The 18,863-nt window shown below is 40.4% G+C and overlaps 1 protein-coding gene across 1 annotated transcript in view; it reads left to right on the top strand.

Moving 5' to 3' along the window:
- PAPPA (pappalysin 1) overlaps nucleotides 1–18,863 on the top strand; it is a 192,670-nt gene that overhangs the window by 64,145 nt on the left and 109,662 nt on the right. The window contains exons 3-5 of the mRNA XM_072125355.1: nucleotides 10,230–10,375; nucleotides 11,284–11,583; nucleotides 15,456–15,648. Coding sequence (XP_071981456.1) covers nucleotides 10,230–10,375; nucleotides 11,284–11,583; nucleotides 15,456–15,648 — 639 coding nt within the window. The remainder of the gene's footprint in view (nucleotides 1–10,229; nucleotides 10,376–11,283; nucleotides 11,584–15,455; nucleotides 15,649–18,863) is intronic.

The raw sequence follows: 18,863 nt of genomic DNA, 5'->3' as shown, positions 1-18,863 counted from the left end.
TTGGTACTCTGGCGCATATGGCAGATTTCATGCTAGGCTGCCTATCCCGTGACCCTCGCGTTCAAAGAATTTATTCCAGCACCGATTACTGGGTGTTCACTCTCCTGGACCCACGGTACAAGCAAAATCTTTCCACTCTCATCCCTGCAGAGGAAAGGAGTGTGAGAATGCATGAATACCAGCAGGCCCTGGTGCACAAGCTGAAACAGTATTTCCCTTCTGACAGCGCTAGCGGCAGAGTGCGTAGTTCTGCGGGACAAGTAGCGAGGGAGAGTAGGCGAGCAGGCAGCTTGTCCAGCACTGGCAAGGGTACGCTTTACAAGGCTTTTGCCAGCTTTATGTCACCCCAGCAAGACACTGTCACCTGTCCCCAGTCTCGGCAGAGTAGGGCTGATCTTTACAGAAAGATGGTGAGGGAGTACGTAGCTGACCATACCATCGTCCTAAATGATCACACAGCTCCCTACAACTACTGGGTTTCAAAGCTGGACATGTGGCACGAACTGGCGCTGTACGCCTTGGAGGTTCTTGCCTGCCCTGCCGCTAGCGTCTTGTCCGAGCGGGTTTTCAGTGCAGCTGGTGGCATCATCACCGATAAGCGTACACGCCTGTCGACTGACAGCGCTGACAGGCTGACGCTTATTAAAATGAATAAAGGCTGGATTTCTCAGAATTTCCAATCTCCACCAGGTGAAGGAAGCTCAACCTGAATAATTGATCCACTCCTCCTCCTCCTCATTTTCCTCCTTCTCCTCCTCTTTGTACAGTAAAGCAGAGGAAAATGGCTATTTTTTGACAGGGCCCACTGGCTCTTGCTATAGTACTTCATGCATTTAATTTTTCTGGAGGGCCACCTACCCGGTCCTCTGTTTGAAACAATTTTTGTGAGTGCCACATACAGGCACTCAATCTATTCCATTTTACTGCAGGGCCACCTACCTGCTCCTCTGGTTTGAAACATTTTTGGGACTGCCACATACAGGCACTCAATCTATTCCATTTTACTGGAGGGCCACCTACCTGCTCCTCTGGTTTGAAAAATTTTTGGGACTGCCACATACAGGCACTCAATCTATTCCATTTTACTGCAGGGCCACCTACCTGCTCCTCTGGTTTGAAACATTTTTGGGACTGCCACATACAGGCACTCAATCTATTCCATTTTACTGCAGGGCCACCTACCTGCTCCTCTGGTTTGAAACATTTTTGGGACTGCCACATACAGGCACTCAATCTATTCCATTTTACTGGAGGGCCACCTACCTGCTCCTCTGGTTTGAAAAATTTTTGGGACTGCCACATACAGGCACTCAATCTATTCCATTTTACTGCAGGGCCACCTACCTGCTCCTCTGGTTTGAAACATTTTTGGGACTGCCACATACAGGCACTCAATCTATTCCATTTTACTGGAGGGCCACCTACCTGCTCCTCTGGTTTGAAAAATGTTTGGGACTGCCACATACAGGCACTATCCAAATTAAATTGTCTCCATAGCAGCCTCCACACGTTGTCTCCATTGCTACCTCCAAAAGTCGTCCATATAGCTGCCTCCATACATCGTCCCTTTATCAAACGAGGTGTGTCAGGCAGAAATTTGGGTTGTTTTCATGGATTCCACATCAAAGTTGTTAACTTTGTCGCCACCCTGCTGTGTTATCCACAAAATATACTGGCAAACTTTTACCATTTAGGGATATTATTTCAGCGCTTCTTGCGCATCTGTTTACATTCCCCTCACCCGGCATATCCTAAACTTATAAGAACGCTACTACACTTGATCTTATACAAAAGGTTCTTAGAAGTGCTGTTTGGGGAGTAGCCTAGAGACAGGGGCTTGAATTGGCGAAAGCTCGCCTGGCAGCGGAGCGCCAGCTCCATGCGCATCATGCGCTTCTTGCGCATCTGTTTACATTCCCCTCACCCGCCATATCCCAAACTTATAAGAACGCTACTACACTTAACTTGGTGCAGGCTGGGACCGAGTCTGACCCTGGGGCTGGTCATATACTGCCGACGCAGAGAATTGCGGGGCCTACCTCGGTCCAGGTCTCAAAGGCCTACTATACCTCCTCCCACCCCTCCTCCACCTCCTCCGAATTACCATCCGTGGGCATGGCGCCATCAGTCGGTAGCTCTAGGCACAGCAGCAGTGCCGTCGCTAAGCGACAGCAGGCGGTGCTGAAACTGCTGAGCCTAGGCGATAAAAGGCACACCGCCCAAGAGCTATTACAGGGCATTCCACATCAAAGTTGTTAACTTTGTCGCCACCCTGCTGTGTAATCCACAAAATATACTTGCAAACTTTTACCATTTAGGGATATTATTTCAGCGCTTCTTGCGCATCTGTTTACATTCCCCTCACCCACCATATCCTAAACTTATAAGAACGCTACTACACTTGATCTTATACAAAAGGTTCTTAGAAGTGCTGTTTGGGGAGTAGCCTAGAGACAGGGGCTTGGATTGGCAAAAGCTCGCCTGGCTGCAGAGCGCCAGCTCCATCCCAAGATCCAACTAACATAGTTGCAGCACCTTTAATCTACTACTAGTTCACTGCCTCCATAATAATAATAATAATAATCTTTATTTATATAGCGTCATCATATTCTGTAGCGCTTTACAAATCATAGGAAACAAATACAAATGTAATGTAACAGAGCACAACATTTGTATGGAACAACAGGAGTGAGGTCCCTGCTCGCCAGAGCTTACGGTTTATGAAGATGATGGGGTAACACGAGGTAAAAGAATATTTAATGGTCAAGCCATTCTTCTTAGGGAATAGAAAAAAATATAATAAATGGAATTGCTGTCGCTTGAACCACTCAGCCGTCATCTTATATACCAGGTCCAGGGTGAATGGGACTGCAGAGAAGTCTGGTGCCTGTTGGTTGCTGGATAACAGATGGGAGGACGACACAGGACGGGTTAGTAGAAGAGTTAAAACTTCATGCAGTTAATGAGTGTTATAGGCTTGCCTAAAGAAATGGGTTTTAAGAGCACGTTTGAAACTTTGGAGGTTAGGTATTAGTCTGATAGTCCAGGGCAGAGCATTCCATAGAATTGGTGCAGCTCTAGAGAAGTCTTGGAGACGCGAGTGGGAGGTCCGCACTAGGGTAGAGGTTAATCTAAGATCACTGGCGGATCTAAGAGCACGGGTTGGGCGATAGACTGAGATAAGAGAGGAGAGGTAGGGGGGTGCAGCATTATACAGAGCTTTATGGATGAGGGTTATTATTATTTTAAACTGTATTCGAAAGGAGACTGGCAGCCAGTGCAGCGACTGGCATGAACTGTAAGCATACATGGTCCCCTTATCAAACGAGCTGTGTCAGGCAGAATTTTGGGTTGTTTTCATGGCTTCCATGTTAACTTTGTCGCCACCCTGCTGTGTAATCCACAAAATATACTGGCAAACTTTTATCATGTACCGATATTATTTGAGCGCTTCTTGCTCACCTCCTTTGGTTCCTCTCTGACACCCATTGGTTTGAAGCCTGAGTCCAATTAGGGTATGTCGCCATGCCACTCTCTAGCCTGCTGCCGCTGCCTCTGCCTCTGCATGCCGTCCCCTATAGTGTCAGGGTCAATTATTGGATGTTTTACATGCTATCTAGCTTCATTCTGTCACTCTGTCATGGCCATGCTGTTGCCCATAATTTTGGCATAATGGTGCGATTATGCAGCCTCAGAGGCATCCATGCATGCTGCCCCTGCTGTTTCCTGTCCATTTCCGTGGTGTTTCCATCCTTTTCTGAGGTTCCCAGGTGTTTGGCCAAGCTTCCCTGTGCAGAGCCTTGGTCCCCTTGAAAAATGCTCGAGTCTCCCATTGACTTCAATGGGGTTCGTTATTCGAGACGAGCACTCGAGCATCGGGAAAAGTTCGTCTCGAATAACGAGTACCCGAGCATTTTAGTGTTCGCTCATCTCTATTCAAGATTAGAAATTTTCACGTTTTTATAATCTCAATTAGATATGGCGACTGTGTCAATGTGTTGCATTGGCGTGAGAGGATTTATTTTTTTATTGGAGTATCATTTTATATTTTTTGCTTTTGTATGATTTTTGGTGGCATAATATGATACATAAAAGCTTTCAGTTTAAGCTTTATGTTTTTAGGATTAGCTTTATGGACTTTCTAAAGAAGGAGAAGTTATATCCAAGAGGGCCGACACAGAATACTACAACTCCTAAGAGCCCTCAGTACCGGTTTCTCCCTCTCCATTACTACAGTAATGGAAAGTGATAAACTACATGTTCCCGTCTCCTACTATATTTGTGTTTGTCACTGCCATAACCAGCGATGGACTCTGCTATGTGCTGTTTGTGCCCCATGTATGTTGTCAGACTGAATGTCTCATACACATCATAACCTGTGACTGAATCTGCTAAGTGTTATGTGTGCCCCCATGTTCATTTGGTAATGGATGTGATGGATGTGTTCCCCCTTGTATGTGATGAATGTGCCCCCTATGTATGTGGTCAGTGTGCATGTCTCACTCTATATAGACAGTGGGGCATATTTATCATACGCCGGCGCTTGTGCTGCATTTTTAAAGCGGCATACATCAAGAGGCTACCGTAAACATATTTAGAAACATATGAAAAGTTGGCGGCAGAAGCAAGTGGGCCGGCGTGGGGACAGTAACGGGACGGCCACTCCCCGAAGTGGAGAGGGCAAAATAATCACAAGTGCTAACAATATATGTGTGGACAAGTGTTTACATGTATATGTAAAGTGTATAGGAGTATAGACACGCATGTACAGAATATGTGTTTCTACTTACATGTATATGTGTATACAGATCTTTTGAGAGCAATAATTAAAGGGGTTGGGCACTAGTACAAATTGTTGCAGGGTTAAGTACAAGACCCTCACCCATATATTGCATACCCTAGTAAAGTTTGTGTAAAGCATCTGACACTTGGGTCTTCCTTGGACATCCTGTGTCCTGCTGCATTCTGATCCATTACTGTCTAAATGCCCCCCTCTGTCATAACATCCCCCCTATCAGCTATTGGGGGGACATGAAGATGTCTAGGACACACCCTAACAATTGCTGCCGTGGGAGTGGGTCATTACTGATTGCTCTATCTGAGTCCGGCCTCTGTTTGATCAAGTGACCTACTGGTCACGACGGCTTTACAAATACTTTAATATCGGTAAGTAATATATCATCGACTCTATTAGGGCCTTGTACTTACCCAAGTAAAGATTTGTTATAGTGATCAACCCTTTTAACATTATTAATTGAAATAAAGCATTTGGGGTGAGATAGAAAACTTTCTGTTATCCGCAGCAGTCTCATTTGCTGATGCCTTAGTGAGCTGACCTTCACTATTTATTATTAATTTAAGCAAATTGTGTAGTTTTTGAATTAATAAATGAAAAGATGCTTGTGGCTATGCTCCTTCTTTGAATGTAACTGATCCCTATAGGTGTCAGCAGCAGGACACCTTGTAATAAGTTTCATACTGGAAGTTGTCTGTTAACAGGAATGGATTATCCAAAGCAGACATTCTCTAAATTGAGCTTAAAAAGGGCAAGAATGTGAGACCTATTACTTACCCCGAGGCATCAGAAGGTAGAATTTGGAATAATGTGGATATATAATTTATGCCAAAACTGTTACTTACTTCAATGCTTCATTAATGATAATATCAATTGTGTCTGGAATTATTTTTTGTCAATTAGTCTGGAAAAGTTTAAGTAATATGGGTAAGATTGCGTACAGAGGAAGTAAATTATCTGTGACTAAAGTGCAGGATAATATCTGGATAGCGTGGGTCAGTACTTACATAGTGATATGTATAGTCTATCCTCAAAGAATTACAGAAATACTTGACTACAGACCTCCCAAGTGCTGGACTCAGACCTCCAGACACTGATTTGAGGTACATGTTCCATGAAAATGTTAATTGTAAGTTAAAAACTATTAAGACCAAATTCTAGAGAATTTCATTGGCAACACAGTCATATAAATACGAATGCAGAATACTTCTTTGGAAGAAATTTTTGCACCTAAAGACACAGCTGGGGAATACAACTCTAAATGTAAAAAATTGAAAAAATCCTATTTATGTGTTATGTGGCGGGTCTCTTCATCGAGTTAGGGGCGGATGAAGACTGCCATGGGCCCTGGGCTGTATGAATATTATGATCCCTACAAGTCTGGAATCACTTCCTACATGTGGTACTAGAATCAGCTTCTTGAGGAATGGAAGATGTGTCCCTTATGTCTGGTTTCAATCTACGGTTTCAGGACAGGGATTTCCTGGGTGAAGAATTCCCAGTATTACATTTGGTAGGAGGTTTGGGTGGCCATGGGCCCTCTAGAACTCTTGGGCCCTGGGCTACTGCCCAAACCGCCTATATGATAATCCACTACTGCATAGAGGAAAAAGAAGAAGCAGGGGCGGAAGTTTATAGAAGTGAAAGTCTAGTTTGTAAATATAGTGAATGAGGATGAAGAAAATTGTTATAGATAAAGCTGCATTGTAGTTATTCAGCTATCTTTACGTCTTTTGAGTGGTCAATATGGCGCTCAACTGTTAAGTAAAAAGCTTTTAAATGTCATCAAAATGCTCTTTATTCCCAATAAAAAAATGGGCTGGTATCTTGGTCAGATGCCAACAAATTAAAACGTTTTATCTACCTGAAAAAATTTGCAGTATTTTTGAGTACACCAACATTTGTGCAACATGGAAAAGATCAGGGCCATAACTACAATGGTAGCTGCCATAGTGGCTTTGACAGATATCTTTGACAGATTTTACACAATTTGGGTCATCTTCATTAAAAAAACATACTCTTTCAGTCTTCTAATTGTACTGTGATGAACTTGAACATTTAACATGTCAACTGAGACCTGTAAGGAGAAGGATAATATATTCAGTAAGTTCGACAGGTTATACAAACAGGCTTAATATGCACCACATTTGTGCAAAAATGTTCAACTTTTTATCATTTTGCACTTCTTTCATCACATTTCGAAAGTGATGAAAAGTTGTTGGGATTCAGACGAGAGGTTCAGGACCTCCATAGACAGATTTATGATGATTTATAGCAAATGGACCCCCAAAGATGTGTAAAACATTTTACGAGGCATACATATCCTAATACATTTTGCCATATTTTACTCCAGGACACTCTACTATATGAAACTGGAGTCTCATCTCCATTTGGATTGACGTTTTTCTGTTCCATTATAAGAGCAAAAATTTTAAACCACAATGAGGACGGATACCTTATATTATGAAAACAAAGATGGATTCCATTGACTCTATGTTATCTAGTATTGTGGCAGATGAATAAGTCTTGCATGGATGGAAAAAAATAGAAAGAAGCGACAAATAACAGTAGGGTTATAGTCATCACTAAAGATAAGATCCATCCTAATTGCTAATAGGTCTCAAAGCTGCTTCTGCTACTTTGGCACTCACACTGTTTGTTTAATTGGTATTATATGTTATTCGTGTTGTTTCCTATTAGTAATGACTTCTATTTGTTTACTGTTTGTAGTTTTTACTTACTTGTGGTTTTGTTTGCTAGTTTATTGCATCCGCCAATTGTAAAGAGCAGCAATAAAGCCTTTATATAAATAAAGCGTACTGTATATAGTTGTGCATTTCCATTCTAGCACATAATAAAGGGGTTTTATACCCTTTAGATGTGCCAGAATGGATCTCCATATTTCCTAATGGGGCACACAGAGGGTTCGAAACAGCCCCTTTAAGCACCTACCGTTTAAAATGTTGTTCTATGATATGTAGGAATGGAAAGGCAACAACTGCACCAAAGGTTTTGCTTTGGTTTTCTTACTTTCTGGATTTGATTAACTTCTTGCCTTTATTACAAATGTTTACAAAGCTCATGTGAAAACTGTGGCAACACAACCCATCTTACACAGAATAGTCATGATATAAAAGATAATCATTATGAATGAACACTATTATATGTTATTTATACAGAGTATATGGAGTCAGCAGTAAGGGAGGCGATAGGACAGGATAAATACACAAAAACACAAATAAAGACTACATACAATAAGCAAATCGAAGCGTTTACCGATAAGAATTGGTTCCATTTGTAAACATATTTTCTTTGCAAAAAATCTAATGAAAAAAAAAAGAAATAAACAAATGAGAACTATATAGCTAAAAGCTGCAATGGGGCCCATCTGTAGTTTGTCTTTCAAGGGGTTGTCAGGCTTAAAAAAAAGTGACAGGAGCCATGATTCCAGTAATAGGATATGTTGTGTGGGAAACCACCATCATAGTTGTCACATGCATAACCTGAGAAAATCAGAGATTCAACAAAGACCAAGTACCATAATTTACCGTAAGGATATGGAACCTAGGCATGCATAAACCTCTCCCTAGCCTTTAGAAAAGATGAAGAATTGCTATTGTGGCCTGATTTTGTGGCCTGTTATTTAGAGAGCCCAATTTTTCTGCTATCACTGCTGCCAAAACTTCTGTTGAAGGACTATGTCCTGTATAGTCAAATATAGTCAGATATGAGCATCCAAATTTCCCCTTCTGGCATCTGACTACAGGTAACCTCCCCCTTGAGGAAGAGTCCAATGTCTGTCCCTTGCAACCAAATTCAGTGTGAATCGTAGGCCTCATGAACCACGAAGCCCCCGCCCTTCTGGGTTTCACATCACATGATTGGTAGTTAAAATGTAACCTGCCCCTTTCAAACATGTGACTGTGAGGATGGGAGGAGTAAACATGTCTGCCGTGTGTCCCATGGCATCATAAAGTCAAAGTTAGTGGCCCAGTGCTGAAACTGTATTTCCGGCATGACATAACCAGTGAAGAAACCTGCAAAAGGGAAACCAAAAAATATATTAGCAAGTAGCTTGTAATAGGGAATTCATTTTAACATTGTACATTAATGTGCCCCCTGTATAACATCTTTAAGACATTTTATAAGTGTTTTTTGCCTCAAATTTGAGAACATATTTTTCCAGCTAATTCTAAGAACAATAAATCTCCTCCATGGCATGATGTCATAAACACTCGGTCATGTGCCATATATATTAAGGGTGGAGCCTCTTAGTGCATCTAGAAAGACCTGCAGCGAGAGGGTCAACATCAAGCACTGGGGGAGCTAGCGTTTAATAAATGTTTCTAGATACACAGCCAAGGGTGTCAATTGGTTCCAGAGAATGAAGATAAAGGGGCACATTTACCTACCGGGTCCTGTCGAGATCCCTGATCCGGACAGTCTGACAAAGATGAGGTTCGGCCCAATTCACCAAAATTGTGCGCCCGAGATCCTGCATGTGTCACTTCCCCGCTGAGGTCCCTTCACCTTCTTCTTCCTGGTGTATGTGAGTGTGTGGCTTGCGACACAATTTGAGATGTTAAATCCTTCGCGTTGTCCAAATACTTCGGATCTTCCGATGGCCCACCCCCCATTTTGTGTCGTGTGAAAGCCTGCTCCGTTGCGCCAAAATCCGATCGTGTGCGCCAAAAACCCCAGTTAAATGAAGCGGAAAACAGAAAATTTTGGGAAACACGATGGAAATGCGTTCCGCGAACCCTTAGTAAATGTGCCTCAAAGTTCCTTAAATTTCCCACCTGATCCATACTCAATTGAAGGAACTAAAGCTCAGAGTTCATAAAAAGGGCCCGCAAAACCTTCAGGATTAAAGGAGTACTTGTGCAGAAGAATGGGCCAAAATACCACCTCAGTAATGCATGTGGCTACCATGTTTTACTGAAAGTATGACCTACCCCAAAGACAAGCCCTAATATAATTTTTTATAATTTTCGGAAAATAAGAATTTTATGTCAACAGCACCTTAAGAAATGTATTTATTTACCTGTTCAATACTTACTTATGGTGTGTTGTAAAAAAAATGTCTTAGCACTCTTGTTATGCCTGCATATGGTTTAGCTGTATCGCTTTCAAGTTATATTGACTATACTATATTATATGTGGATATTAATCTTGAGTTTCGACATTATTGAGTGTTAGCTGGCGGTTGGAACCCCTCTAGATTTGGGTCAGATGGAAGATATTTGATATTAATATTTGACAGTAATCCCTTTGATGTGGATGTTTGATTAATGATAATGGTGACCTTCCCGAAGGTCAGTGAACAAGCTTTCTTTAAAGAGATGATTTATTTGATTATTATTATCATGGTCACATTGAAAAATTTATATTTTGTAGAGAAGGTCATAAAACCATAATAATGTTTATGTTTCAGGGCTTACTTAGACTTAAATGAGCTAAAGCATCGGCTCAACGTGACTGGATCAACTCAACTCAACATATTCTTTGCAAACTCATCAGAAGAGGAGCTGGCGGGAGTTGCCACTTGGCCTTGGGATAAGGAGGTTCTTACACATCTAGGTATGTTTTATTGTTGATTTCATAAAGATATGGTCTTTTTTTAGAGCTGCATAAAATATGACAAAGAAACCTTATTTTATAATACCAGTGGATTAGTTCCCTTTTGCCATTGGTGGCCCATTATGCATCTAGAACAAATAAATCTTAGACCTCATTTACAGCAACGTGTTTGTGTGCCAATGGTGGCTAATTCATGGCACCATTGACTTCTATGTTGCATTTTCACAGTTTGGTGCATTCATTATGTCTCAACGCACCATAAAGGTCCCAAACTTTTGTCAGTCATTTCCTATGGACACAGTCACCTTCTGCTCTTAGACGGAACACACGCAACAGCACATGGCCCATTGCTTGTGATCTGGAAATTACACATGGTTATGTGAATGAGGTCTTATATATACAGAGCCATTTATTGCCCTAGTTGCTAACCTTGCATCCACAAATGCAAACCTGCAGGTCTAAAGCACCAGTTAAAAAGGGCTATATTTATTAATTTGTAGAAAGTCTCACTCTAAGTAAGGCCTCACTCAGATGGCCATCTGTGGGGATGTATATATGTCCCCATAGACGGCTATGGCGGCCCGGTGGCGGTACGGTGCCACAAATGTGTGGCACCGATCCGCGCCGTACATGGGGAAAAGATAGAGCATGCTCTATCTTTCCCCCTGTCTGCGGCCGTGCACCAATGTTTTCTATGGAGGGGCAGGGATCACCTCCTCTCCAGCGCACGCTAGAGTGAATATATCCTAACTATATTTTGGAAAGATTACCCTTGATTATTGCATTTTATCTATTGTTGCATTTCTAGCTTGAAGTCAAAAGTGTTATAACCACTTATTAGGCATTTGTTACAAATGCACTGCATTATCATCAGGTTTCTGGTGACCTCTCTTTATTTTCTGTCACAGGTGGTATTGTGATGAATCCATCATTTTTTGGGGTTCCTGGCCACATGCATACCATGATCCATGAAATTGGACATAACCTGGGATTGTACCATGTTTTCCGTGGCATATCAGAGATTCTCTCTTGTAGCGACCCTTGTATGGAAACAGATCCTTCCTATGAAACTGGAGATCTCTGCCGTGATACCAACCCATCCCCGAAGCATAAAACATGCAGAGATCCTTTCCCAGGGCCAGGAAATGACACTTGTGGCTTTCAAACATTTCATAACACCCCATATAATAACTACATGAGCTATGCAGGTAGGTAACATTATCAAAATTTCAAGATTTTTATGCCATATGTGTGTGTAAGAATATATTTTGTGATCCTGAAAAAACCTTCCAATCACATTGTACATTGTACCTTCGTTCCAGTAAGTGTCAGACATCACCGTTTAGCCAGTGATTGGCCGTCAGTTACTGGTTCACCGAGGGAAAGATGAAGTTACCATATACTCCAGTATAAGCTGACCCAAGTATAAGCCGAGGCCCCTAATTTTACCACAAAAACCTGGGAAAACCTATTGACTCGAGTATAAGCCGAGGGTGGGAAATGCATTGGTCACAGCCTCCCCAGTATATAGCCTGCCAGACCTTGCATAATAGCATATAGCCAGCCCCCTGCCCCAATATATAGGCAGCAGCGGGGGAAGCCGGAAAAGTGAGTTTTGATATATATTTTTTACTCGAGTATAAGCCGAGTATATATGGTAATTGTTTTATATATAGGTGGTTCCAGACTTTGGGAGACCTGACTTACAGAGGATGCCTAGTTATAGACAGACCTCTATGCCCACTGTTACCTCTGGTGAAGCTCTGTGGATGCTTTACTTTAGTCCCGGGCTGCATTGATCATCTGTATGGTGTCTGTTTCCCTTGACAGCAAAAATTTAAAAAATCCACATTGAAACAAAAAATATTTTGTCTGGAGCTACAGTTAGAATATATACTCGTTCCGACTTACATACAAATTCAACTTAAGAACAAAACTAAACTTATCTTTTGTGTAATTTGAGGACATCCTGTATATGTAAACAAATATAAATGGAACTGTATTGCAGGACATCTATAACTCTTTAATAGTTACACAGAACTTTACCTAAATTGACACAGGGAGGATATTTACTTTAAGGTTTTATAATTTTGGCTAAAGAAAGTTGAGTTTCAAAATCGGTGATTTAAAATAGCATTTGTAAAGTAAGACAGAATCTGGAAAAATGGCTTCTCCAGCCAATGAAATCTGATCTGTAAGCAGTGGAATGGCAGAAATTTTACTTCTATTTACACTAACAAAGTAATCCTGTTTTATATGTAAATCAAGGGAATATCCATTTTTTACGATAACTTGTTTAGCTACAAACTCAATACTCAATTTCATTTATTCCAAAATGCTCGAAACCCAATTGAAAAGAAAATCATTTAGTAATCCAAAGATTTTTTTTTTTCACTTTGACATATGGGTGAGCTGAATATGATGCCATGTAATAAGAGGTAACATAAGGCAATGTATGGGCCTATATTTATCAAATTAATGAAAGGAAAGAATAAATCAGGGGGAACATTATACAATTACAGAAAATATGACGTTGAAATATAATTAACCAAATCATTCATTAAAATTGAGGGATGGAGTATGTCCGTATGGTAGGATTTAAATGAACTATAATCTGATATTTTTATGTTATCCTATTGTGTTTGTACTGATTTTTTAACTTAATATAGAAATTTGATTTTGTTGTAGATATTTGTCTTTTTCTTTTTCAATTCATTTCAGAATTAAAAGTCATTTTCTTGGAAATATATACATTTTTAGTTTGGGTGGGACCCCACCGATGAAAGAAATTGGTGTCCCTTGCACCCCAGTACAGTATCATTTACAAAATTTTTTCACATACACTGCTTTCATTTCAGCACTGTTAGGATACATCACATCACATCTTTTGCATAAAGATGCAATCAGGTGCAATCCACCACTGTACAACTTTTTGGAGGAATAAAACATGGCCTCACCGTGTACCGGAAGAGTCACACGGCAGTGCATTGCACCAAAAAAGTAACAAAGCAGTAAAGGCACAGCCTGAATAGCTGTACATTTTTGCCGTGCACCTGGGAAGCAGCAAAAAGAAAGTCATCAAGCCAGACATAATACTTCTATATCCCCCATTGTATACACCAGGAAAGCTCCTGACTAGAGATGAGCGAGCACTAAAATGCTCGGGTGCTCGTTACTCGAGCCGAACATTTCCCGATGCTCGAGTGCTCGTTTCGAGTAACGAGCCCCATTGAAATCAATGGGAGACCCGAGCATTTTTCAGTAAAATAACAAACTGAACGAGCACTGTGAAAGAACACAGTGCAGAACAGATTGCAGATGTTCGGGAACATCTGCGATCTGTTCCGGAGACACGCGTGCAGAACGGTGTTCTCCGCAATAGTATTTGAAGAACAATATGTGTGAAGAACAACTTGCAGATATATATATAAGAAAATAGAAAAAATAGGCGGCACTCCAATTTTGTGGGAAAAATTCAAGTGGTTTTTATTCCCAAGTCGCTACGTTTCAGCCTCATCCGAGGCTGAGAAAGCCCTCGGATGAGGCTGAAACGTAGCGACTTGGGAATAAAAACCACTTGAATTTTTCCCACAAAATTGGAGTGCCGCCTATTTTTTCTATTTTCTTATGGACTGGGGGATCTGGCCGACCCGTTAGTGCGTGCACCCATCTTTATTATTTTTTTATGCAGTGCCGCTGTAAACTTTTTTCATTTTTCCTATATATATATATATATATATATATATATATATATATATATATATATATGATAAAACGTTAGTGTCCAACAAAAGAAAAAAAACAATGGAAAAAGTCAAGTCAGAGTTAACTTTTAGTTGTGGTAGTTGCAAATAATGAAAACCAAAAGGAAAAGGCCAAATTCATGTCTTACTTTACAACTGGTAGGTAACAATTACTAGAAACTGGTCTAGTTTTTGATTCTCTGTAGAAATCTTGGCTATTTTGGCACATACCACCTGCTCGAATAGTTTTACAGACCAATCACAGAGAGTCACAGGATTTCTCTAATGTTCTTCAGCAATATAATGTTCCGTTCCACTCACCAACATTGTTCAGCAGTGGTTTGAGGGACATGAGTAAGAGTTTGTGGTGTTGGTTGACATCCAAATTGCAACTTTCCAAAACCAATCTGCAAGATTTGCTACTATGCTCTTGACACCTTCAAAGTCCCTGTAGATTCCACGCTTCCACTGGAGACGGAATAATATTTGCTCCTAATACTCCAATGTACTAAAAGACAAAATGTTATTTTTTTTCTTATGTTCATATTTATATAATTTTTCTCCTTTAAAAAAAAATCTGTAAGGTAACGCATTACTTTTACACAGTTTCTCCAGCGTAGGGAGCTTTATGTCTTATTTCTGCTTTATGATGACTATTAAAGGTTTTTAAGTGCTGCTTTTCTTGGCAAATACTTATGGCTTTTTACAGGACACTCACATAAAGCCCATCAATTATTGAGGAAATCCTGGAATGTAGCCTTAAAGCTAATGACAAAAATGTTTAACATCAATGACAGAAGTCATTGCAAGTAAAGCTACTAGATGCGTCCACCTTCTGCTTGTATATTTCCATCTAAAACCATTTTACTATGTGGACTGGGAATTTATAGCTAATGAAATTAACTTTTAATGCCATGTTCTTCTGAAGATGCTTAGGATCGTAGAGTAGCATTAACTGGAGATTCCCATGATAGTGCAAGCACTCGACTAGGTTAACCGCACACACTTACGGGCCTAAGTCAAGTTGGAAGCAACTGTTTGCTAGGTTGACAGAGGGATCAGGGACTTAAATGCCTCATCTGAGAAACGCTTTGTGAGTTATCGCAAACCTTGATATGACCTCTAATTTCTCAGGTTAGTTTCTACAGTTGGCGAGGAGGGGAGTGAGAGCTTTCATTATCCGACTTATCCGGCAAAAGTGATGACTGAACAAACTCATTCACAGATCATTAACTCTAAAATATTTCACAATCTGCAGGCTCTGTTTGCATTCAGGTGTTCAGGATGGACCATGCCACAACAATGCTTATATCCATTTCTTGGTTTTTTTATTTCAGATGATGACTGCACTGACTCCTTCACTCCCAATCAAGTTGCCAGAATGCACTGCTATCTAGACCTGGTATATCAAGGTTGGCAGCCATCCTTCAAACCATCGCCTGTAGCCATTGCTCCACAGATTGTACAGCATACCCTTAGCTCTGTCACCCTTGAGTGGTTTCCACCAATTGATGGTCACATCTTTGAAAGGTGAACATTTATAAGAAGTCATGAAAAACAATAAAGTCTCATTGTCATCTCCATGATAGTGTTTTTTGCGCAGGTTCTCACATGGAAGTAAGAGGCTTGTTCACCTAAACCCTATTGGAACTAGTCCGAGTTATGTGTTTGAATGGGCCCCCTAAACAAAATGGAAGTTCAGTCTTTCCTCTACTGCATGGTTTTCTAAAATATACGTCTTCCAAGTACTGAAAAAAAGACTTGTAGACTTGAAGGTTTGACATTTTTTAAGTAGTTTCATGTTTTAGTTTGAAGCCAGAAGTCAGTGGGGAACAGCGCCATCTAAAAACATCAATCTATGCCTATTAATTCTAGATATTACATTGACTATCAAAAAGGTAACAATGTTTTTTAAATTTTGACTTTTAGGCTCCATGTCTCACCCTCCAATACAGCTTTTTGCATCAGACTATCATCATTTTATAGACAATCATTTTGGCTATATCATACATAAATTTAACGTATATGCTTAGTTATGCAGATTCTTGTCATGTAACTCTATTGTTACTGTTTTGCTTCTAAAAAAATCTAAATAAAATTAATTATTTTATTAGTATTTTGTTAAGCCACCTCTCAACATTGCCTAAATTATTTTGGAAATGTTCTCCATCAGATTCAAGCATATCTCTTCTACATGTTTCTAATGTTGGTGCATGAATATAGGTTTTCCTTCCCTATGTGGTTGCCTACGTTCGCCTACCTGTAGTCCCTGTGTGAAAGAAACCATAAATCATCAGGTTGCCACCACCAAGCTTGACAATTTCTGGTTTTAGCCCCCTTTTCCGTTAATACTTCCAGACCCACTTTCACACATCAGAGCCTGGTCTATAGACTTTTGACTCATCTCTCTAAATCTGTTCCAGTCTACATTCTACATTTTGGAGTCGAGGCTACATGATCTTATTTTGGGTCACCATTTCAGACTTTTGTAATGTGCATTGCATGGTGCTTGCATAGATGTATGCAATCTTATTATGACCAAACATACGAGCCCCCTCCACTGTCGTGTCTGTCACGGCAGAACTAATATACTTGGTATGAGTTGACTTGTTTTTCCTGGCATCCACCTCTTAGCTCTGGAATAGATAGACAGGCTTCATTTTGTAATTTTCCGTTATCACACTCTTATGATGCAGTTTGGTGGTGAGAACTCTATCGATGAGCTGGATGATGCGGTCTCTCTTACCTTGGGAAATCATTTTCATGGCTGTTCCTTGATTCAAACCATTGACCTTTCACTTGGAAATCAATGTAATAACACACTCAGATAAGGGAATTTGAGAACAGGTTATAATTTGAGGTCCACATGAAAAATAAAGATTGCTTCAGCACCAGAACAGTAACAATGCAGTTACATCACAAGAATCTGCATAACTAAGCATATGCTAAGTAGTTGAAAGTCAAATTTATGTATGAGATAGCCAAGATGATTATGTATAAAATGATGGTAGTCGGACATTGCTTCATCACTATAGATCATGGATATTTGATAAGAGCAGTAGAAGTTACAAACTCAAGGGAATCTTTTAGCAGTTTTGACCCAACAAAAGCTATAGACAGAGTAAAGTAGAGGTCCTAGACATCTGTGTAACAACACATTTGTGTGTTTTCTTAGTAGCATCAGGGCTGTGAAAAGTGTGCTAGTAACAATAAAAACAAAGGTGTGTTTATAACTTCTGACATGACTTACCGTAAGTATTGACAACTTTTTCTTGATGTTTTTCTTGACGTTTTCTTGACAACGTGTCGGTCCAACTCCAACCCCAACCAGTAAGGTACTTGAAAGGGCTATTGGTGGTTTTGCACTAGGCGCGCTTGAATGAAACTGATAAACTTCACAATAAACCAGGCATATTCTACGAACTAGGTTCATTTTAGGTCATATCTCATCTCCTCCATCTCTGCACAGGTCACAGAGAATGCCCTCCACACTCTCCTATACAAGTCAATGAATGATCTCCAGTTTAAAGGTTCCTATGTACATTAAATAGAACCTGTCACCAGATTAAAAAAAAAAATAAACCTAATAATATAGCCCGATTTTAACTAAAAAATGCATATTTAATAATCCTGGAAAATTTACTTTGTAAGCCTACCTGGAACCCAGCCAGAAGGAGCAGCTACTCCCAAGGGAGTGTGTCAATCACTGTGTCTCTCAGCTGAAGTCTCTAGGCACCTCCCTCATCCCCCCTCCCTTTGGCAAAGCAGAGGATGATGTTGGTAGAAAGGAGGGTGAAATAGGAACATGCCTTGAGACATGAGATGAGAGAAACAAGGGCATGAATAACACACACCCTTGGGACTCACTGCTCCCTCTGGGAGGGTGTTAGGTAGGCTTACAAAGTTAATTTTCTGGGGGTGGGAACTATACATTTTTTAGCTAAAAAGCGTGTGCAGAAGTTAATATAGTGCTATATTAGGTGTATTAGTGAAAATCTGGTGTTAGGTTCCCTTCAATACATTCCCTTTAACTATGTGCTGTTGTTGAACAGTAGGGTGCTACATTACTAGCAGGCCTTAAAGTGTCACATCAATGTTCTGTTAATTGATATTGGATATTCTGGAGGTCATCCTTGCCAACTTCTTCCAGGAATGACTATATTAACTAAGAATGATATACCATGTACATACTACTGCTATATTTTATCCAATTTAAGAAGGTCAGGGGACAGTATTGATATCATTTTGTGGCTGCATTATAATAAGGCACCAGGGCACCTCTTCCGTACTATCATAGGCAGGAAAATCAGGTTACATCACAGTAGATTGCCCCATGTTGACCTAGGCTAAATGACATGGACTGAATTTACTCTTTTGTGCCTCTTTTACTACCTTTTTTTAGAGTATTTAGAGTCGTACATGGCACGGACTATGAGTTTCTGTAGAACAGCGTGCACTTCTACATATTAGGCAATAGAATTTTGAGTTATTCATTAAAAAACATCTGTTCTCTCTGAGTGGAAGCGATTCAAGGAGAGCTGCAGCATGGTATTCAGATTCCCCATAGTGGCCCTCCTGGCACCGTCAGCAGAATACAGGAGCTGTTTACATCAGTGCATTGCGTAAGCACATTTCTACAATCATTCCAATCCTTCCCGTTACAGAATACAGGTGCTGGAGACTTGTTTTGGTGCCTTGCTGGTATTGTATAAATTAATTACTATACGCCATATACACTGGTAGAT

Source organism: Engystomops pustulosus, chromosome 9 (assembly GCF_040894005.1).
Source record: "Engystomops pustulosus chromosome 9, aEngPut4.maternal, whole genome shotgun sequence".
Classification (NCBI taxonomy): Eukaryota; Metazoa; Chordata; class Amphibia; order Anura; family Leptodactylidae; genus Engystomops; species Engystomops pustulosus.
Note: the sequence above shows the minus strand (reverse complement) of the source record. Positions and strands in the feature narration are given on the sequence as shown.